Source organism: Nyctereutes procyonoides, unplaced genomic scaffold, assembly GCF_905146905.1.
Source record: "Nyctereutes procyonoides isolate TBG_1078 unplaced genomic scaffold, NYPRO_anot_genome, whole genome shotgun sequence".
Taxonomy (NCBI): domain Eukaryota; kingdom Metazoa; phylum Chordata; class Mammalia; order Carnivora; family Canidae; genus Nyctereutes; species Nyctereutes procyonoides.
The window spans coordinates 48,580,049-48,603,223 of record NW_026575052.1 but is presented as its reverse complement, the minus strand read 5'-3'; the positions used below and the strand labels follow the sequence as shown (position 1 = coordinate 48,603,223).

The following is a 23,175-nucleotide window of genomic DNA, read 5'->3' as shown; positions in this document are numbered from 1 at the left end:
CTAATATCAGTTCCTAGTTAATGAGCTGCTTGAATGTGACTTGGAGGTTTTTCTGGAAATTAATAGTTTATGAATAGAAATACCCAGGCTTAGAGAGTGGTGTCTGTTCAACAACAGTTTGATTTTATTTGTTATTCAGTGTTTAAATGTGGCATTTAAAATTAAACACTTCTTGTTATGCAATAGTACATAGATACATATGAAGAGTATCTTCATATACTAGAGTCAAACAGTACACTTGTAAAGGAAAGCTTGATTTCCCTTCCCTTCCAGTCTCTTCTGAGGTCTAACTGCTTAAGTTGGTGTGCATTCTTCAGGCATTAATAATTTTTTTCCCTTTGCTTTTTAAAACAAGTTTTAAAAAAATGTTTAAAAATAACCTTTAATTTTTGTAATGTTTTTAGATTTTCAGAAACATTGAAAAGACAGTAGCTTCTGTGTACCCCGGACCCAGTTTTCCCACGTTAGCATGATATTTTTGTGGCATTAATGAACCAATACTGACACGTTATTAACTAAACTCCATAAAAGTATGGAGTTATCCAGATTTTTGTTTTTTAATCTAAGGACCTTTTTTTGTGTTTCATAGTCCCATACAGGTTACCACATTACATTTGGTTGTCATGTTACTTTAGGGTCCTCTTGGCTGTAATAGTTTCTCACATTTTCCTTGTTTTTGATGATCTTGACAATTTTGAGGAGTTTTGGTCAAGTGTTTATATAGACTGTCCCTCAAATGGGATTTTTTTTCAGATTTGTTGAGAAAATATTGACATACATCACTATATAAGTTTAAGGCTTACAGCATGGTGGTTTGGTTTTACATATATTGTGAGCCAATTAAAATAGGTTTACCTAACATCCTTCTGCTCATATAGTTGATTGGATTTGTCTGAATCTTTTCATGATCAAACTGGGTTTGTGGGTTTTGGTGAGGAAGACCACAGAGGTAAAGTGGCATTTCCATCACATCATACCAAGAATATGCACAACCAGCATGACTTAACACTGTTGATGTTGACCTTGATCACCTGGCTGACATAGTATTTGTGAAGTTCCTCTGCTGTAAAATTACTCTTCTCCACTCCCCACCTTTTCATACTGTGCTCTTTGAAAGGAAGTCACTATGTACAATATACACTTTAGGATTGAAGAGTTATGTTCCACCTTGTGGAGGGCAGAGAATTACTCAGAATTTTTTCTGCATGGGATATTTGTCTCTTCCCATTGATTTAGTCATTTCAGGATGGACTCTTTTTTTTTCCTTTGGGTTATAATCCAATACTGATTTATTTTGTGGCTCAGGTTTTTGCAGTTTTGGCCATTGGGACTCTTTCAGTTGGCACTTGTCTCTCTGACGTGGTTCCATCATTTTGGGTTTTTTGAAGCACTTCCTCACTTTTGGCATTAATATTGTGTATATTTTCTGTGCTATCCTGGAATCAGCCATTTTTCTAAGGAGCCCTTGCTCTTTTTATTGGAGAATGGTACTAGAAACCAAGATCTGTGCTCATTGCTACTAGGGTGTCATTGCTTCTTGGCCTTCTAAGTTAACAGAGTAAAGAAATACATGTGTGTATACATATCTGTAAGCATATCAATATGTAAGCTGTATCTATATTTAACTAACTCTAATCCATTGCTACATGGACCACTCTAGACTCCTGCCCTGGCCTGTCTGTAAACTCCCACTTCAGCAGTGAGAAACTTTGCTCCCACCACCCACCATCCATTTACTTAACTCTTCAATTCTAACAAATGTGTGCAGTGGTGTCAGAATTGTTAACCTACACCTCTGTGGTAAACACTTTTATCAACTAGAGGACAAGGCTGTATATACAGTTTCTTTTGCATTTAGTCTTACAGACTGTACTCATTTCCAAAGTTCCTTAGGTACTTTGGTCAGCACCTTTCCCTTCACCTTTGGTGGGTTGATACATTTATAATAGATGGCTAAGAAAAATAGTAGGAGTAATTTCTCTTTTTTTCCCAAAGTTTTTGTTAATAATCATGATTTGCTTTTTAAAAAATTCCTTTAACAAGAAATTTCCTTACTTGGAAATAGTTTCAACTTACAAGTTGCAAGAATAGTATAAAATTATACCTATAGGGATCCCTGGGTGGCGCAGCGGTTTGGCGCCTGCCTTTGGCCCAGGGCGCGATCCTGGAGACCCGGGATCGAATCCCACATCGGGCTCCCGGGGCATGGAGCCTGCTTCTCCCTCTGCCTGTGTCTCTGCCTGCCTCTCTCTCTCTCTCTCTCTCTCTCTCTCTCTCTCTCTCTCTCTCTGTCATAAATAAATAAATAATTAAAAAAAATTATACCTATAGGGCAGCCCCGGTGGCTCAGTGGTTTAGCGCCGCGTTCAGCCCGGGGCGTGATCCGGGAGATCCGGGATCAAGTCCCACGTCGGGCTTCCTGCTTGGAGCCTGCTTCTCCCTCTGCCTGTGTCTCTGCCTTTCTCTCTATGTCTCTCATGAATAAATAAATAAAATCTTTTAAAAAATAAAAAAAAGATCTATAAAAAAATCTATAAAAAAGAAACATCTTTAAAAAAATAAAAATAAAATAATACCTATATATTTATTGCTCACATTCACCTTAAACGTTAAGGTATGATTAACTATGAATACAGTGCTATAGAAATTGAAAGCACACTGTAGGTAAAACCCAAGTCTCTTTAGCTTCATAATCCTTTCTCTATGGAATTCTGTGCTGCTTTTGCGATTTACTTTTTTATTAAATTATTTTTAACTTATTTTGTCCTTGTGAAATTTAGATGAAATATTGTGGACTGGGGAATCAGGAATAGAGTGTTGTTAGTATTTTGAAGCTTTCATTTTAGTAGTTTTATGTTATAGCATCCAAACTTTTCATATAATTTTGCATTAATAAGCAGAGGGTTTTTAAAATATTTTTTTATTTTTATTTTTTCATTTGATAGTGAGGGAGAGAGCACAAGAGGGAGAGGGAGTGGCTGGCTCCCTGGTCAGTGGAGAGCTGACATGAGGCTCAGTCCCAGGACCCAGGATTATGACCCAAGCCAAAGGCAGACACTTCATGGACTGAGCTACCCAGGCACACCCTGTTTACAGTAATCTCTGTACCCAGCATGGGGCTGGAACTCATGACTCGGAGATCAAGAGTTGCATGTTTTACCAACTGAGCCAGCCAGGAGCCCCAATAAGCAGTTTTTGAAGCTTATAATGTAGACTTTAGTATCTGGAAGGTTCATTTTGGACACAAAGTAGAGACTGATTCAGGAGAACTTAAAAGACTTTATTAAAACATCTAATCAGTAATAGTCCAGCCGCTGTCATGAAGTAAGAGATTATGTGACTGTGGGTGAGAATTTTAACCTCTTTTTAGCCTTATTTGGTCTTTTGAAAAATGAAATAGTTGGACCATATCACTTTGATTCCTTCCAGCTTTATAATTGATTTTTTTGTGTGTGTAGAAACTAGTGGCTTTGATCCTAAGAGATGGCATTCTATTGATGATTCAGGAAACTTCTTTTGTGATCAATAATTATTATTTTTTAAAAGATTTTATTTATTTATTCATGAGAGGCAGAGACACAGGCAGAGGGAGAAGCAGGCTCCATGCAGAGAGCCCAACGTGGGACTTGATCCCAGGACCCCAGGATTACACCCTGGGCCGAAGGCAGGCACTAAACTGCTGAGCTACCCAGGCCCCCGAGTAATTATTTTTAAAAGTGATGTCAGTAAATATAAATGGTTGGTGAGTTTATGCTAAAAGATAAAAGAAATTATACATTGTTTAAAAATATAGAAAATAGGGCAGCCCAGGTGGCTCAGGCATACTTCAGGTGTGATCCTGAAGACCCGGGATCGAGTCCCACGTTGGACTCCCAGCATGGAGCCTGCTTCTCCCCCTGCCTCTGTCTCTGCCTCTCTCTGTGTCTCTCATGAGTAAATAAATAAAATCTTAAAAAAATAAAAATACAGAAAATATCTCGTTAATAGTATATTTTCAAAAAGGGTCACTCAGTAAAGAATGCCATTTCATAATTTTATAGTACTAATTTTAAGTCTTCTCTTCTGGTCACTCTCAAACATGTATATCGTAGCAAAAAATTTAATAATGCTTTTAGAAATTAGGAGAAGTAATAATTATGACTTTTTCAAATAAACTTTTTTTTTTGCCGGGAGGGGGGGGTGAGGCAGAGGGAGAGAGAGAATCCCAAGCAGGCTCCACGCCCAACACAGAGCCTGATGGGGGGGGGGGCTCCATCACATGACCTTGAGATTATGACTCAATCCAAAATCAAGAGTGGGATGCTTAACTGACTAAGCCACCCAGGGACCCCAATAAACTTAATTTTTTTAAGAGCAATTTTAGGTTCACCATAAAACCATCACCCACTGTCATACAATTTTATTACTTCATGACAGAAGCTGGACTTTATTATTACCGGTTAGATGGGGGTTTTTTGTTTGTTTTAAAGATTTTATTTTCACGTAACCTCTACATCCAACATGGGGCTGGAATTTACAACCTCAAGATCCAGACTCACACCTTTCACCAATTGAACCAGCCAGGTGCCCCTGCTTAGATGTTTTAATAGTCCTTGTAAATGTGAGAAAATAGTAATTTTTAAAATTCTGTAACTTTTTTTTTTAAGAAGCTGGCTGAGCTTTAGTATTCTCGTTGATTGCCTTTAGTAGTTGCATTTTCAGAAGTTTTAAAATTCTCAAGTTATTCTTGAAACAGAACTATGATTTGAGGGTAATTTTTAGTAGAGGATCTTATACATGATTGATGGTTAATATTAGGTTGTTTTCAACAGTTTGTCCTTGTGTAGGTGATTGTGTTTTCAGATGTAGTATTTTAATGTGCTTAAAATCATGTATGTGAGGGTAGGCAGCATTAATTCTCTTAGACATGTTCGCCCAGTTTCATTTTAGGTGACTAATGAGATGACCAGCGTTAAGTGATCTTGTGAGTTTCACAGCTATTTTGCCACCTTTTGGCTGTGGCCGAAAGGACTAGCTGAGTAGATGGGGAGAAAGTTTATGGGGGACATGTAAGGTATTCATTGGGTTTTAGCATCTGCTATTATTTGGAAGGTTAAAATCTCTTTTTATGTATCAGGTTTAATATAATCCAAATGCCATTTTAAGTTTGACTTCACATTTTCGTGAAACATTAAAGTGAGAATCTATAATTGTGTTTAACAGGATTTCAACAATTACCAGGGCATACCTTCTAACACTGATTTTGTATTTATCTTAGCAGATTGCTTTATTATTTAACTGTCTCTGGTTAATGCTGTAGTTATTTGTGGAAAGGAACTTTGCTTTTCCCTTTAAAAAATAAAGACTGACTTTCAGATACTACCCTGATACTACAGAAAAGTAATTTAATGAAGGGAAATTCCACCATGCAGTGAGTAAAAAGGTTATTCGATTATTTGTATTCACTCATAAGGCTAGAAGGATATCCAAAAGATGGGATTATGGTAGTTTTTATTTTCTTCTCTATATTTTTGCTTCGTGAGTGATTCAAGAGAATGTATTGTGGTCTTGACATAATATTTAATTACATTCAGCAAGTGAGATCATTTTAAGATGGAAGAGCTCATCTGGTTTCAGGTAAGAAGCTTCTGAGAAGATGAAACAACTTGGCCTTGAAAAGGATGAGCAAGATGTAGATAGGAGAGACAAGGATTTGGGAGAAGAGGTGGCACTCATATTTGTGGTTTCCAACGGGAAACGTGTTTCAGGTCCTAGAGTGCATCGCCCACTCTGGTCTGGAGGCCTCTTCTCACTCTGTCCTCTCCCTGGAATGCTCCCTTCCTCCTAGCCCCCATTTTAGTTAGGTAGTCTGTCCTAAGGGGAGTTTGAGGAGCTCCCCCCACATTAGGTTAGTTTCCCTTGAACAGAGAGGTTCCCCTTTTGTGACATAGTTTATAATCACTTTTTTTTTTAAGGTTTTATTTATTTATTCATGAGACACAGAGAGAGAGAGAGGCAGAGACACAGGCAGAGGGAGAAGCAGGCTCCACGCAGGGAGCCCGACATGGGACTCAATCCCAGGTTTCCAGGATCGCGCCCTGGACTGAAGGCGGTGCTGAGCCACTGAGCCACCCAAACTGTCCCTCATTTAGTTTTTATATCAAAGTTATACACGCAGATAGTTAAGAGTCAAATCTTATGAGCTTGTTACTAAAAAACAGTAATCTTCTGTTTACTTGCCTCTGCTTCTTAGCTCTTTTAGCCTTTTTTTTTCTTTCAGCTGCTTCTTTTGCCATCATCTTGTTATTATCCTTGTAGTTAAAGAAATGTTATAGTGTGCTACTTCTTGATTTTTCAGTTTTCACTGTTTAAAAAATTGACTTAACTGCTCTGAGGTGTAAGATTTGGTCTTTTACCTCCTTCCCACAGCTGCATATACTCCTACTTCCTGTCTCTTCATTTTTCTGATATGGTTGTATCCATTTTGTGGTTAGATCAATATTCAGCATTTACAGTAATTGAAAATAATAGACACTGTTTCACAGCTGAGATATTTGGTATACTGTGATTACTTGTCTTTGCCTGAATAGTACTTTATTTTCCTTGAAGTTAATAGTTGTTTTCGGGGTGAAGGGGATGCGTAGAATAGGTGATGGGGATTAAAGAGTACACTTGTGATGAGCACCTGTAATGTATGGAAGTTTTGAATCAGTGTATTATACACCTGAAACTAATATTATACTGTATCTTTACTGGAATTAAAATAAATTTTCAAAAGTAATTATTTTTTTGTTTGCTTCATTTCTGTGTACACAGAATAATTTGCTAATAGCACTAATTCCTCCTTAGGCTCTTAACTAATACAACCTCATAGGTTTTTTTTGATATGTTCAGGTACATCAGGTATTTTATTGATACTACTGAAGGTGGGGAGGGATCTTTACTGGCCTTTTGACCTATTCTAGTAGGTTGCCCCCAAGGTCTGTTGTTTAGTTATCATTCTGGGGGATTCCTTTCCCAGGGTTTTTAATTGAAGCCCCTTTTCTTTTCTTTCTTTTTTTAAAAAAATATTTTATTTATTCATGAGAGACAGAGGCAGAGACACAGGCAGAGGGAGCAGCAGGCTCCATGCAGGGAGACTGACGTGGGACTCGATCCCGGGTCTCCAGGATCACACCCTGTGCTGAAGGCGGCACTAAACCGTTAAGCCACCCGGACTGCCCTAAAGCCCCTTTTCTTGATTCAGTTCTTTCTCTGTTGGTTTACTGCCTCATTTTCCTACTACACAGCCTCTACTATATTTCTGAGAAAGAATGCATGAGAAGTTAAGCACCGCCCCCCTTGCCTTTGAGACTTTGCACATCAAATACTCTTTTATGTTATCTTCACACTTAGACTTTTGGTCCTGAAACATTTTCCTTCTTTTTTTTTTTTATTTATTCATGGGAGACACAAAGAGGCAGAGGCAGAGGGAGAAGCAGGCTCCATGCAGGGAGCCCGACATGGGACTTGATCCCAGGACTCCAGTGTCACACCCTGAGCCAAAGGCAGACGCTTAACCGCTGAGCCATCCAGGTGTCCAATGAAAATTTTCCTTTAGAATTTTGAAGGCATTAAGTCAGTTGTCTTCTAAGTTCCACTGTTGCTCTTAGGAAGCACAAAGCCAGTTTTGAGATCTGATTCTTCAGATGGGACCTACTTTCTCTAGCTGTCTTTTACTTTCTAGAAGCTTTTAGGAGCTTCTTTTTGTCCCCAGTGTTCTTAAATTTCATTGTGTTGTACCTTGAGATCTACTTTCATCCATTGTGCCGGGCATCCAGAGGGGCCTTTTGGTCTGGAAGCTCATGTCTGTCAGTTCTGGTTAATTTTTTTTTTTTTAAGATTTTATTTATTTATTCATGAGAGACAGAGAGAGAGAGAGATTGGCAGAGATAGGGAGAGGGAGAAGCAGGCTCCTTGCAGGGAGCCTGATGTGGGACTCGATCCCAGGTCTCCAGGATAAGGCCCTGGGCTGAAGGCAGTGCTAAACCGCTGAGCCACCCAGGCTGCCCTGGTTAATTTTTTTTTTTTAAGTTCTTATTTCTAGGCTATGGAAAGAGCTCAGGTGTCCATCAACTGACGAATTGGTGAAGAAGATATGGTATACATACACACTGGAATATTACTCAGCCATCAAAAAGAATGAAATCTTGGCATTTGCAAAGACATGGATGAAACTGCAGTGTATTATGCTAAGTGAAATAAGTCAATCAGGGAAAGACAAGTACCATATGATTTCACTCATATGTAGAATTTAAGAAGCAAAACAGATGAATGTATTAGGGGGCTGGTAAGGGATTAGGGAACAAACCAGAAGAGACTCTTAAAGATAGAGAACAAATTAAAGCTTGATGGAAGGGGATGGGTGGGGAGTGGGCTAGATGAGGGATGAGTATTAAGGAGGATACTTGTCATGAGCACTAGGTAATGTATGTAAGTGGTGAATCACTGATTTCTACTCCTGGAACTAGCATTGCATTGTATATTGACTCACTAGAACTTAAATAAAAATTTGAAAATAAAAGTTTTTGTTTGTTTTTTCTCTACTTTGGTTTTTTTTTTTTTCTCTTTGTATCTAGAACCTCTGGTACTGATTCTTTAAAAAAAATTTTTTATCCTCATATTTTTCATCTTTGTCTTTTTTTCTACTTTCCATAAGATTTCTCAATTTTAAATCTTTAAGTTTTATTTATTTAAATGATCTCTGTGCCTAATATAGAGCTCAAACTCATGATCCTGAGATATCAAGGATATCTTGAGATATCAAGAGTTGGCGTGCTCTCCCAACTGAGCCAGCCATGTGCCCCAAGATTTCTCAATTTTAGATTCTAAGTCTTTGATACAATTTTAATTTGTTATTTTTAATTTTCAAAAACTCTTTAATCCTCCCTTTTTTTCTTTATAGCACACTGTCCTTGTTTTATGGTTCTAATTTGTTTCTCTTCTCTGAGATTATTGAAAACTTTTTCCTTTCTTTTAAGTTTGCATCTTCCTGCCTATTGTTTCCTCCACATTGCATGTATTCTCTTTGCTTTGTGTTTTTATGACCATTAGAAGCTTTCATTAGGTGTGTGGTGATCTTTACCTGCTTGATTCGGAGTGCACAGTTAGTAAAGCAGTTTGGACCTTTAGTATGCTTGATGGAGTTTCTTGTTGAACCTACGAGGCTGAGTGACAGTGTCTTTAGTCTTCTCTTGGGGTGCATTTCCCTCAGAGATCATGCCTGGCTGCTAGTAAGAAGGGAGCTGAATTGGGGGGAAGGAGGCTGGGAGATCTCAACATTTAGTTCATAAACTTCTCACTAATCACTTTTTTCTGGTATGCAACCCTTTCTCATGAACTCTGTCTCCAGTCCAAAACTCTGTATTTGACAGTCTCCAGAGAATAAATCTCTAGTTTTCTAAAGGGGATCTTGGGAGCCATGTGTGTCTGACACATCTACAACCTTTCTGCTTTTCGATATTGTTGTCATTCCTACTTCCACTAGTACCTGCTGCCACCAGTTCTTGAGTCTTTTGAGGATATAGTGCCAGACAGGTTGCTTTTCTGCTTTCTGGTTTAGGCTTCAGTTTTCTTGGGTCTACTGTGGTAGTTGCCACCTGTCATCCTGCTTTTGGCTTTTACAATTTTACCGCTGCTTTCTTTACCAGTACTTGACTCTATAGTTTTTTGCCTTAAAATTAACAAAACTCTGCTGATATTTACATTTAAGGTGGTTTTGGAAGGGATAAGAAGTAAATGTGTTAAAAAAAAAAAAGTAAATGTGTTGAATCTTTTTTAAGATTTTATTTACTTATTTATTTATTTATGACACAGAAAGAAAGAAAGAGGCAGAGACACAGGCAGAGGGAAAAGCAGGCTCCTCACAGGGAGCCTGATGTAGGACTTGGTCCCCGGACCCTGGGATCATGCCCTGAGCCCAAGACAGACAGATACTCCACTGCTGAGCCACCCAGGCATCCTCGTACCACAAACCTTTATTGAACATATTTATACCTAGTGTATTGTGCTAACGTTTCTTATTTCTTAGGAGATAAAGGTTGAAGATGTCTGTTTCTCCTTTGTGTTTGGTAAGCTTTTGTGCCATTTTTTTCAAAATTGGTAATCATAGAATCATAATGTTCTTTTAATTTTTGTTAGGAAGTACATGATACAAGAGCCTCATACTCTATGGACTGAGCCAGCCAGGTGAGGTGTCCCAATTGTGTTTACAGTTTTAAGTACTGTGTGTGTGATTTACCTGTTTTACAGAAAAGGTATATGAATCAAACTAATTTAAATATATTACTCGAGGCATGTAGGGTTTTGTTGTTTTTTTGAGAGAGAGAACATGAGCAATGGGAGAGGAAAAATCTCAGGCAGACTCCATGCTGAGCACAAAGAGTCCCAACCCATGATGCAGAGATCATGACCTTAGCCGGAACCAAGAGTCAGTTGCTTACCTGATTGAGCTACCCAGATATCCTGATAGGCATGCAGTTTTTTTTTTTTTAATATTTTATGTATTTATTCATGAGGGACACAGACTGAGAGAGAGAGAGAGGCAGAGACACAGGCAGAGGGAGAAGCAGGTTCCATGCAGGGAGCCCGATGCGGGACTCGATCCTGGAACTCCAGGATCACACCCTGGACTGAAGGCAGGCACCAAACCGCTGAGCCACCCAGGGATCCCCGGCATGCAGTTTTAATAATAACTTTGCAGTAGACTGATTTAAAAGGATTCTTTTGTAATTTTAATATTACATCATATAATTGTTTTAGTTAGGATTTGGGGAGACATATATATGTATGTTACACATATCCTTAATGTGTGTATCTTAATAGTTTACATCTTTATATACACACGTGTGTGTATTAATGTATATGTGTATGTATAAAATCTTAATAGAGGCTAAAAGTGTTTACTTTTTTTAAAGATTTTATTTATTCATTCATGAGAGACAACACACACAGAGAGAGAGAGAGAGAGAGAGAGAGAGAGAGGCAGAGACACAGGCAGAGGGAGAAGCAGGTTCCATGCAGGGAGCCGGATGCGGGACTTGATCCCGGGACTCCAGGATCACGCCCTGGGCCGAAAGCAGGCGTTAAACCGCTGAGCCACCCAGGGATCCCCTAAAAGTGTTTTCTATTCCAAGTCCAGAACTTAAACTTGTTCTTGACTTCTAAAAGAATCCTGGAATAGATGATTCCAGTTGTAGTCCATGTTCTGTTGGGACAACTTCTTTTTTTTTTTTTTCCTTCAGAGAAAGTATTGCCTAATATATCATTTTAAATAATGAATAGTTAAGAGTTCATTTTTGCTTCTATGTTGATATTTTATAACTTTAACATATCTTAGATGAACACAACATACAGGGTTTTTTTTTTTAAAAAGCACAAATAGGGATCCCTGGGTGGCTCAGCAGTTTGGCACCTGCCTTCGGCCCAGGGCATGATCCTGGAGTCCCGGGATCGAGTCTCACATCAGGCTTCCTGCCTGGAGCCTGCTTCTCCCTCTGCCTGTGTCTCTGCCTCTCTCTCTCCCTGTGTCTCTCATGAATAAATTTAAAAAAAATTTTTTTTTAATTTTAAAAAAGCACAAACAGTATTTACCACTCTCGATTTAACTTATAGACTAGATTTATATATATATATATTTATATATTAAGTTTTATATGTATATAAAACTTAAAAATGATGGGGCTCCTGGGTGGCTAAGCATCTGCCTTCAGCTCAGGTCATGATTCCTGGGTCCTGGGATGGAGCCCCATATTGGGCTCGCTGCTCAGTGGAGAGCCTGCTCCTCCCTTTTCCTCTGCTATTCCCCCTGCTTATGCTCTCTCTCTCTCTCTCTCTCTGTCAAATAAATAAATAAATAAAATCTTAAAAAAAAAAAGTGAGTCTGATCCAGCTACTATTTTTATGTTGTTTATTCTATGAACAAAAGATGAATGGTTTCTAATCCTTTTGAAAGGAAAGGGAACAAGCCAAGTGCTTACTCTTCCATTTCAGCTTGTCTTTGCTAGGACTTTTAATTACTTCTCCCAAGTAGGCCTTAGAGCTCTGAAGCCTGAATTTTCTTATGGAACCATGTAGTGGAGAAGTAGGACTCAATGTTACTGAGGACGTGGATTGGTTAGTAAATAGTTTGCTACTTCTCAAAAGGTAGTTCAGAAGCAGAGAGACCTATTTGAAAATGTTGCATGATTGTCCCTCCTTCTTTCCCCAGTCTTTATAAAATCATGAAGCATAGGGAGGGTGGGGCTTATCATTAACTTGGAGGTTCTTGGCTACAGATTTTGCTGAAGTTAAGTGCCAGAAAACACTAGCCGCTATTTACTTGATGCTATCTTGGTGAAGTTATCAGTGGTGGAAATACTTGAACATAAGACATGGTTCCTAGGAGTTGGCAGGTTGATGACAATTTTCTGGTTCCACCCAAAAATCTTATAGTGCCACTGTCATACCATGGTTGGCTAATTTAGTTTCTCTGTGGATGAGGAGTGATTTCTTCTAGCCCCTTATCATCTTAGGAAAGTTGAAGTTGGAGATAAGTGGCTATTGTCTTGCCTTCCTTTTTTCTCTTTGGATCGTATTATTACTTGGATCTCAAGTGAAGAAATATGAAAACACATCAAGTTGGTAATAGTTTATAGCTTTGCTCTCATTTCTGAGGACTAAGGTAAACACTGAGAGTATTTTCCTTCCTTCCAAACCAAATTTTATTCATCAGTTGTATTTATGTATGTAACAGTGATAACCACAAAAATCTTTGAAAAGCTTTATAAACTGATGGCCTTTCAGAGGGGATTTACTGTGGTATTAGAATTTAATTTAAATCCGTTACTGCATTGAATTTTTAAGGCATTATTCTGATTTCTCTTGCTTTGATGAATATTGACTTTTAATTGTGTGTTTATTTTGGTATTAAGAGGATTTGCATTTATTTTTTTCTTCTGACATTAACCATGTTGTTGGTGATAGTCTAATTCTGGTGGTTTACTTTTTAAATTCTCTTTAGGGAAGCTCTTGAAGTAGAAAAAAAATAAATTAATGCTGCTCATCCTCAGCTCTTAAAGTAGGTTGTTAGCAAACTCTTTTGATTTCTTTCTTTTTTTAAAAAATTTATTTATTCATGAGAGACACAGAGCGAGAGAGAAGCAGAGACACAGGCAGAGGGAGAAGCAGGCTTCACGCAGGGAGCCTGACGTGGGACTTGATCCCAGGTCTCCACGGTCATGCCCCGGCCCGAAGGCAGGAGCTAAACTGCTGAGCCACCCAGGCTTCCCTCTTTGGATTTCTTGATCCTAATATTTTTCTTGTCAGGAGGGGAGAATGTTAAGGAATTTTTTTTTACCACAATTAGTTTGCAATTCATTGTGGTTTTTTTTATTTTTATTCATTGGCAATTACGTATTTCATGTTAAGCCGTGAGGAAACTGATGGAATCAGGACCCTTGTCTCCCATGAAGGGGCATAGACATTGATTTAGCAAGAGAATGATGATTTGGAGCAATTAATTTTTCAGGGGTTCCCCCCCCACTATGAAAATGCGTTAAAGGTGGCGTTATGTACAGTGTGTGATGTCACAACAAGAAAAAGATCAAGTGCCATGGAGACACGGCTATCAGAGAACAGATTGTGAGTCAATAGAGTTCACACAGGTTCCGTGCTTTACTACATGTCAGCAAGGCCATCTCTTCCTCTGCCTCCTCAGACTCGCCCTCCTCCTTGCCTGTGGCGGCCTGGGTCCTGGTACTGCTGGTAGTGGGGCAGCAGGTGGTTCATGTTGCTCTCAGCCTCGGTGACGTCCGTCTTGTCCATGCCCTCGCTGACTGCCTACCAGTCAGGAAGGCCTTGCGCCAGAATGTGCACAGAACTGCTCTCACATGCGCTCGAACGGCTCCTGAATGGCCGTGCTGTTGCCGATGAAGGTGGCAGACATTTTTAGCTCCCAGGATGGGATGTCAGCCATTTTTACGTTGTGGGAGATCCACTCCACAGAGTAGCTGCTCTTCTTGTTTTGGATGTTAAGTATCTGTTTGTTCACCTCCTTTATGGATGTGCGGCCCCTGAACAGTGGGGCCACAGTCAGTGGCTGTGGCAGGAGTCCCAGGCAGCCATCGTGTTCCTGGCATTGAACGTCTGCGTGAGGTCTGGCACTGTCCGGGCCCAGTACCATGGCAGCCCTCACTGGTCAGTGGGGCCAAGCTGGGCATGAAGAAGTACAGGTAGAGACCATGTTGATGGCCAGCTTGCACAGGTCAGCATTGAGCTGGCCAGGAAAGCACAGCAGATGGTGACTTCACTCGTGATGGCTGACACCAGGTGGGTGAGGTCCCCATAGGTGGGGTTTTTAAGGTTTTGAAGCAGATGTCATAGAGGGCCTCGTTATCAATGCTGCAGTAGGTTTCATCTGTGATTTTTATCAGCTAGTGGAGAGGGTGACATTGTAGGGTTCCACCATGGTGTCTGACACCTTAGGCGAAGGCACCACACTGAATGTGTTCATGATCCTGCCTCACTACTCCCTGGATCTTGCTGATGAAGAGGGTACCCATCCAGACCCAGGCCACCCACCCAGGGAGTGAGTCAGCTGGAAGCCTTGAAGGCAGTCACAGCTTTCAGCTTCCTTCCTCAAAATATCCAGCACCAAGTCAACCAGCCCTGAACCTTCTGTGTAGTGCTCCTTGGCCCAGTTGTTCCCAGCACCACTCTGACATAAGAGAAAGTTTTCCGGACTAAAGATTTGCCCAAAGTGTCCTGAATGCATATAGTCCATGGTGCCCAGCTCCAGGCCTATGGCACCACATAGGGAATGTACTTGCCACCAGTGGCCTTGTTGTAGTACACATTGATCTGCTCCAGCTGCAGATCACTGTTGCTGTGGTAAGTGCCTGTAGGGGCAATGCCCTGCTAGTCTGATGGCCTGAGAACTTGGTGACAATCTGGTGGCTGCACTGGCTGGCCCGCAAGTGCACAATCTCTCTCAGAGCAGCGGTCGGTGGTGGTGGTAGTGGTGGTGGTGGTAGCATGTGCGGAAGGAAAGGCCAAGGCAAGAGCTGAGGAGTGGGTGCACAGAGTGCTTTTCAATTTGTGTATTTTTTTTTAAATTTTTATTTATTCATGACAGTCACACAGATAGAGAGAGGCAGAGACACAGGCAGAGGGAGAAGCAGGCTCCATGCACCGGGAGCCCGACGTGGGATTCGATCCGGGGTCTCCAGGATCGCGCCCTGGGCCAAAGGCAGGCGCCAAACCGCTGCGCCACCCAGGGATCCGAATTTGTGTATTTTTTAAGATTGTATTTATTTATTCATGAGAGATACAGAGAGAAAGGCAGAGATGGGACGCCTGGGTGGCTCAGCGGTTGAACATCTGCCTTCAGCCCAGGGCGTGATCCTGGAGTCCTGGGATCGAGTCCCACATCGGGTTCCCTGCATGGTGCCTGCTTCTCCCTCTGCCTCTCTCTCTCTCTCTGTCTCTCATGAATAAATAAATAAAATATTAAAAAAAAAAAAAAGAAAGGCAGAGATGTAGGCAGAGAGAGAAGCAGGCTCCCTATGGGGAGCCAGATGTGGAACTCGATCCCAGGATCCTGGAATCACAACCTGAGCCAAAGGCAGATGCTCAGTCACTGAGCTACCCAGGTGCCCCTGTTTTGTTTTTCCAAGTAGACTCCACACCCAGCATGGAGCCCAACACAGGGCTTGGACTAACGACCCTGAGATCAAGAGTCCCACTCTTTTTTTTTTTTTTTAAAGATTTTATTTATCTATTCATGAGAGAGACAGAGAGAGAAGGCAGAGACACAGGCAGAGGGAGAAGCAGGCCCCCTGCAAGGAGTCCAACGTGGGACTGGATCCGGGGTCCCCAGGATCAAACCCTTGGCCAAAGACGGCGCTAGACCGCTGAGCCACCCAGGCTGCCCAAGAGCCCCACTCTTAACCAGCTGAGTCATCCAGGTGCTCCTCTTCAGTTTTTTTTTTTTAAGGAAAATTTACATTATAAAGATTTTTGCTTTCAAAATGAGAAAATATGTTTTTGAGATACAATTCACTTACCATAAAATTCATCCTTTTAAAGTATACAACTTAGTAATTTTTAGTATCTTCACAAGCTTTGGAAACATTACCTCCATCTAACTGGAGAACATTTTATCATCCCAAAAAGAAACCGGATCCCTTAGCAATCACTTTCTCTTCCCTTCCCTAGCACCTGGCAACTGCTCATCTTTCTGTGTCTCTTGGATTTGCTATTTCTGGTTATTTTGTATAAACAGAATCATAAAATATGTGGTCTTTTGTGACTGGTTTCTTTCACTTAGCATATTGTTTTCAAGCTTCATCTGCACTGTAGCATGTATCAGTATTCCTTTTTTTTTTTTTTTTTTGATAGGATGGATTATTCCTAGCCATCCTTTTGTATGGATATACCATATTTTGTTTATCCATTCATCAGTTAATGAGAATTTTCACTATTATAAGTAATGCTGCCATGAACATTCACATACACGTTTTTCTGTGAAACTGTGGTTTTGGTTCTCTTGAGTATATACTTAGGAGTGGAATTGCTGAATGTTTTTATAACTCTCTGTTTAACTTGTTTTTGAGGAACTGCCAAATTTTTCCACAGTTGCACAGTTTTACATTCCTGCTGGCAATGCATGAGGATTCTAATTTCTCTGTATACTCAAAAACACTTGTTAATTTCCTTTTTTGTTTTTTTTTTATGGCCTTATTAGTAAGTTTGTGGTGATATCTCCTGGTTTGATTTTGCATTTCTGTAATGACTACTGATGTTTACCATCTGGTGTATACTACCCATTTGTATATCTTCTTTGGAGAATGTCTTTTGTAATTGTTTGCACGTTTTTTAATTAGATTTTTTTTATTGGTGAGTTTCTCTCAGAATTATTTACCTTTTTTTTAAATGTCATCCTCTAATAGCAATCTAATAGAGAATCGTTTTTGAATATAAAGAGTTTGGTGACATGTTGAATAACACAATATATAGTCAGTATACAATTAAAAATCTACAGGTTATATACAATAGAAAATACACAGTTGTCACAAACTTCAGCCATTTCTGAGTAGAGTAAAATGAACACTCCTTGTATACCTAAGGAAATGTGCTTGTTTACTTTCTGGTAATTACACTGTCTCATTTGGTAGGATTTAAAGAGTATGCAGAAGTAGTGGGTTGGTAATGAGAGGTTTAGAAATTGCATTGTAAGGTAAAAGATTTAGGATTTAACTCTAAAATTATAAGTGGTGGATAACATTTAAAGCTAGAGTTTAGGGGCAGCCCAAGTGGCTCAGTGGTTTAGAGCCGCCTTCAGCCCAGGGCCGGATCCTGGAGCCCCAGGATCGAGTCCCACGTCGGGCTCCCTGCATGGAGCCTGCTTCTCCCTCTGCCTGTGTCTCTGCCTCCCGCTATTTCATGAATAAATAAATAAAATCTTTAAAAAAAAAAAAACTAGAGATCCAGGATTTTTTGAGACTTATTATTAATAACTAAAGAAGGGATTTAAAACTTGCAAGATCTCTTGCTATTTAAATAGGACCCAACCAAGAAAAAAATGGGTGGTGTGAATACTTATAACTATGGATTTATTGGTTAGTTCAGCATTATATTCCACATGCTTGTTGTGTTTGTGTGAGAATTATGAGGTATATTTTGGTACCTCTTGTCCTGTATAAGGCTTTATGGGCTTTTTGTTTTTCTCTTTGTTGTTTAGTAGGGTTTTTTTGTTCTCCTATTCTTAGTAAATAGAATCCAAGAATGACTTTTAAGTGCCTTTAGATACTGTCACCTAACAGTTGTTAAATGTTGGCCCATACTTAGCCTAATCCTGTTCTTGGCTCTGCTGTGGCTTAAAAACAGCTCATTTCTAAATGGAAGACCATATTTAGAACTACTGAGTGGCGGCTATGATGAGGCCTTCTTGCTGGGGTGGGAACTCAAATTTAAGAATTTAAACCTGCAGGGTATAAGTGTCTTTAAACTCGTTATATTCTAGTTTGCTTCTATTAGAAATAGAGCTATTTCTGTATGGGAGATTTGTTAAACTATTGTTTAGGTAAAATGTCATGTATTTCTTCTTTTTTTAAGATTTTATTTATTTGAGAGAGAAAAATAACAGGAGAGTACAAGCAGGGGACAGGGAAGAGGGAGAGGGAGAATCAGACTCCACGGTGAGCAGGGAGCTCCACACAGGGCTTGATCCCAGGACCATGGGATCATGACCTGAGCTGAAGGCAGACGCCCTTCATATATTTATTTCTAGTAGCAACAGTAGAGATAGGACACGGAGGAATGTATGTAGTAAGGAGTCACATCCTTTATTTTATTATTTTTTTAAGATTTTATTTATTTATTCATGAGAGACACAGAGAGGGAGAGGCAGAGACACAGGCAGAGGGAGAAGCAGACTCCATGCAGGGAGCCCAGTGTGGGACTCGATCCCAGGTCTCCAGGATCACACACTGGGCCGAAGGTGGCGCTAAACCACTGAGCCACCCGGGCTGCCCCTCATCCTTTATTTTATTTTATTTTTTGTAAAGATTTTATTTATTTATTCATGAGAGGGAGAGAGACATAGACACAGGCAGAGGGAGAAGCAGGCTTCATGCAGGGAGCCTGATGTGGGACAACTGGATCCAGGAACTCCAGGATCACAGCCCTTAGGCTGAAGGCAGGCGCTAAACCGCTGAGCCACTCAGGGATCCCTCATTCTTTATTTTGGATGTACTATATTTGACCAGCTGAATCCAGAGGATAAAGTATTATTAACATCTGTTTGTAGGTAAATAATAAAAATAGAAAGTGATCAAGGCCAAGAGATACTACAGCAGATTGTGATATGCAAAGTGGGAACATGGGAGCATTTTAGAGTTCTTTTAGGGAGCCATGACAGGGTCTACTTGGAGTGTAGAGTGGAACATGGGTCATCAGAACAGTGGAGGGCGTGGGCACAGTGAGGGTGTGATAAAGAGAAAGGCCTTCTGGATTTTCAGATGATTGGATTATTCTTTTCAGGGACTGAGACCTGGGTAATTTTAGGTAGTTTTGTGCTAAACTCAGTACTTTATATGGCATGCATAGGTAATTGTGTAATTCTGTTTGGGAGAGAAAACACCATTTAAATCTTACTTAGAGATAAGTGAAATTGATAGAATTATTAAGAAAAGTGATATGACAAAAAAAAAGTGATATGACAAAAAAATCAGTCCCCAACGGAGTATTTGTTATCTGTCGGAGATATAATCAAAGGATTCCCCCACCCACCACATCTAATAGCACAGCAGGGAGAGCAGCGGTGGGGGCCCCACCACTTTGTAGCCCTGCTCCTCACAGTGTCGCCTGCAGCAAGAGTTCTGGAACAGGTTGGACTCAGGCTCCCACTGACCTTGTTGATAGAAGAGACTGGGCATCTTTCCAACACCAGCCCCAAAGTGGCAATGACCCTAATTCTCTGAGAGAGTCTCAGGAGAGAGCCTGAAGATCCCTGAGCCTCAGGGATGTGGCAGGGAGAGCTGCACAGGAAAGATTCCCAGGGACAGAAAAGGGAAAGGGAGCATTAAAAATACATTTTGGAACCAAGTAACCGACTACATATGTCCCACTGCAGTTCTAGTACGGATTCCCCCCAGCCTCCCCCCATGTTAGTGAGTGTCTGGTTTGTTTGGCTGGCAGAGCCAAATTAATGGCCATAGAAGTCCACAAAATGTAAAAAAGATAGATACTTAGGGATTCTGTTGTTTCGCAAGTTATTTTTCACACAGATGGTGGTCACTAGGTACTTGCTGCACGTGGTTGCCTCTTTTTTCCACCCTACCTGGTAGTATTTTATTTTAAACACATTTCTTGGTGGAGCCCAAACTTATCACCAGCGTATAGAAAATAGTCCAGTGTTGGAAAGTCTGTGCAGTGAAGTCGTGATCATCCCAGCATGTGGAGCCTCCAGGGTCATAGTGGAGGTTTTTTCTTTTTTGTTTTTTGTGTTTGTGTGTGTGTTTTTTTTTTTTTTTTTGTCATTTCTAGTTTTGTTTTCAGTTGGAAGGAGTATTAGTACATGATTCTAAAGTGGTGAAGTTTAATGGAGAAAAAAACTTCACCTGGAAATGTTTGTGTTTTTCTCTCACCAAAGAGAAAATGGGGATTTCTAAGACAGTTGGAATTTCTTTCCCCTGTTATCTCTTACCTTGATGTGGGATGATCAAATTTCACATCTCCGGGTTGCTAGGAGACAAGCAACCTATCTCATAGATACTGACACATAAGACCTCTTTATTCTTTGGACTTCTGTATTTCTCAGAATTGTCACGCTTCCTTTCTAAACCCTAAATTATGCAGAGGTAACATGATTATTTGACCAAGCTCAAGAAATCTAAAACGGGTAAAAAATTCCAAGCTTAGTTTAGATAAAGAGCATTACTGGCTACAGTATATCGAGGCAACATTCCTGTAAAGTCCATATTTGCCTCTATTTTTGCTGTTGACTCTTCTGTGACATTCTCAGGGCACAAAAGTGGTTAGGTGGGGGCAGCCTGGGTGGCTCTGTGGTTAGGCACCGCCTTCGGCCCAGGGCATGATCCTTGGAGACCCAGGATCGAGTCCCACATTGGGCTCCCTGCATGGAGCCTGCTTCTCCCTCTGCTTGTGTCTCTGCCTCTTTCTGTGTGTGTATCTCTTATGAATAAATAAATAAAATATTTTTTAAAAAAAAGTGGTTAGGTGGGAGTAGGCTGAGAATACTCTGTCTAGAGCTTCTTATGATGTTAAAAGAATTACAAGTGAATCATGGCCCCAGGAACTCTGTTTCAATAATTAACTGATATGGTGTCTCAGGAACATGTGGCTTTACTGTACTATTTTGCCTTATTAGCCATCTTTAAAAGAAAAATTGATCTTCGGTTACAATTCTTTGGGTAGTGCCTTAAGTTTAACATTAGAGTACTAGGGTTCAAAAAAATGTACCCATATGGTAGATGTTGGTAATAATTTGGCACAAGAATTCCTTTGAAATTGAATACATTGCAGTATTAATCAGAAAAGTGTTGTTGGCTTCTGATTTTGAATAGCATAGGGATTAGAGACTGAGATGGTTAATTAAAATTTAAGGAATTAGGAAGCTCTGCTTCATGTTACTGGAGATCAGGCTCTCTGTTTTCCTGTCTCAATTCAAGATAAATTCTCTATAGCAGTTGGTTTAGAGAGATGTGTATTTTACAAATAGCTGAGGTGACTCCATATATTATGATGACATATGGCAAGACTCAGACCCCTAAATCATTTACATTGGTAAATACTCTGCTACTTTATAGATTGACTCCAGTTCTTAATTTTTTTAAATGAGCTGTAGTTTATTATTACACTAGAAAAATTAAATGTCTTTGTTCTATGAAGATGAGTTGGCAGTGGCAGAAGGACACACTTTTCAGTGTGAGTTATTTAAGGTAACTAGGGCTGTAGATTTGATCGAGAAAGTAGCTGAGATAGGGAAGAGGGAGATTTATTAAGAGGTTATATATGTAGAATTACATAAGATTTTATTTTTTGTAAATGTCTCAAATATTTAAGATTTAATTTCTCTGTGCAAACAATATAGTGGTAAACCTTGGTTTTCTGTGATTATTACTGGACTATTTTTCTTTTTTTAAGATTTTATTTATTTATTTGAGAGAGAGAGAGAGAGAAAACGGTCAGTGGGGAGGGGCAGAGGGAGAGAGAGAGAAGCAGATTCCCTGCTGAGCAGGAAGCCCAATGAAGAGCTCCATTCCCAGACCAGGACATCATGACCTGAGCCAAAGGCAGACTCTTGGTTGACTGAGCCACCCAGGCACCCCTAAATTATTATTTTTTTTAAAGATTTATTTATTTAAGATTTATTTTATTTATTTATTCATGAGAGACACAGAGAGAGAGAGAGGCAGAGACACAGGCAGAGGGAGAAGCAGGCTCCATTCAGAGAACCTGATGTGGGACTCCATCCGAGGTCTCCAGGATCACGTCCTGGGCTGAAAACGGTGCTGCCCAGATTATTCTTTTTAACTCAAAAAGTTATACAAGTGCTAAATGGTCATTACAAAAAAATTGAGATATACATATAAACAACAAAAAGGAAAAATTCCCTTATGATTGTATCATCTAAGCATCTAAGGATAAACGTTGTGAACTATAGATTTCTCTCATCATTAAGATGGCTGCATGGCTCAGTGGTTGAATGCCTGCCTTCGGCTCAGGGTGTGATCCTGGAGTCCTGGGATCGAGTCCTGCATCAGGCTCCCTGTGAGGAGACTTCTTCCTCTGCCTATGTCTCTGCCTCTCTCTCTGTGTCTCTCGTGAATAAATAAAATCTTTAAAAAAAAAAAAAAGATGTCTTTCACAACCAGATTCTATTATGCATGCTGTTTGTTAAATTTTGCTTTTTTCATGTAACAGTAAGATTAAAATGTCTGTTAAGCCATCAAATTTTCTTTATTTCCATTTTTATGGATGCTTTAGTGATCCTTTGTGAGATGAACTAAAATTTCTTTAATAAGTCTCCTATGGGTAGAGTTTAGGTTGTTTCTGTTTTTTTGCTGCAATAACTTTTATATCTACCTTTTTTGCCTCTTTGACTATTTCCTTCGGATAAATTCCCCAGAGCAGAATACTTTGTAATGGATTTTCCCGTTTTAAGGCTTTTGAAACATGTTGCCAAATAGCTAGCTTTCCAGAAGGGCTGTTCCAGTTTTCAAGTTCTTCTCTGTCTTTTATACTTGGATTAAAATGTGGAATTTTTATTTAGTTGCAGAATGAGGAAGAGCCTGGAGAACCAGAACAGGCTGTAGGTGACGCTCCTCCACCTTACAGCAGCATCTCTGCAGAAAGTGCAGGTACGTAACTGTGCGAGATGACTCTTGAACTCTTGAAGTGCACTTAGCCAGAGGCTTGTCCGGTATGTGTTTGTTCATCTTTGCCTTTGCTTCAGCTTTCCCAAAGAAGTCTGACATGATTTGTAGTTTGTTGTCAAAAGTGAAAAAAACTCTTAATTACTGTTCTGAAAAACACTTAAAACTCCATTTTGGTATGGCTTTTTTATGGAATTCAATTTCATTCCAATAAAACATGAAGGAAATAGAAATTTAGCAACAGATGATTACCTGATTTTCATTCCTTTTTTTTTTTTTT

The 23,175-nt window shown here is 39.8% G+C and overlaps 1 protein-coding gene and 1 pseudogene across 1 annotated transcript in view; one reads left to right on the top strand and one right to left on the bottom strand.

Moving 5' to 3' along the window:
• The window catches only part of NDFIP1 (Nedd4 family interacting protein 1), a 51,013-nt gene that overhangs the window by 5,040 nt on the left and 22,798 nt on the right, over positions 1 to 23,175 (top strand). The window contains exon 2 of the mRNA XM_055331804.1: positions 22,793 to 22,880. Within this exon, the coding sequence (XP_055187779.1) occupies positions 22,793 to 22,880 (88 nt within the window). The remainder of the gene's footprint in view (positions 1 to 22,792; positions 22,881 to 23,175) is intronic.
• LOC129513624 (tubulin beta chain-like) lies at positions 11,993 to 14,984 on the bottom strand (annotated as a pseudogene).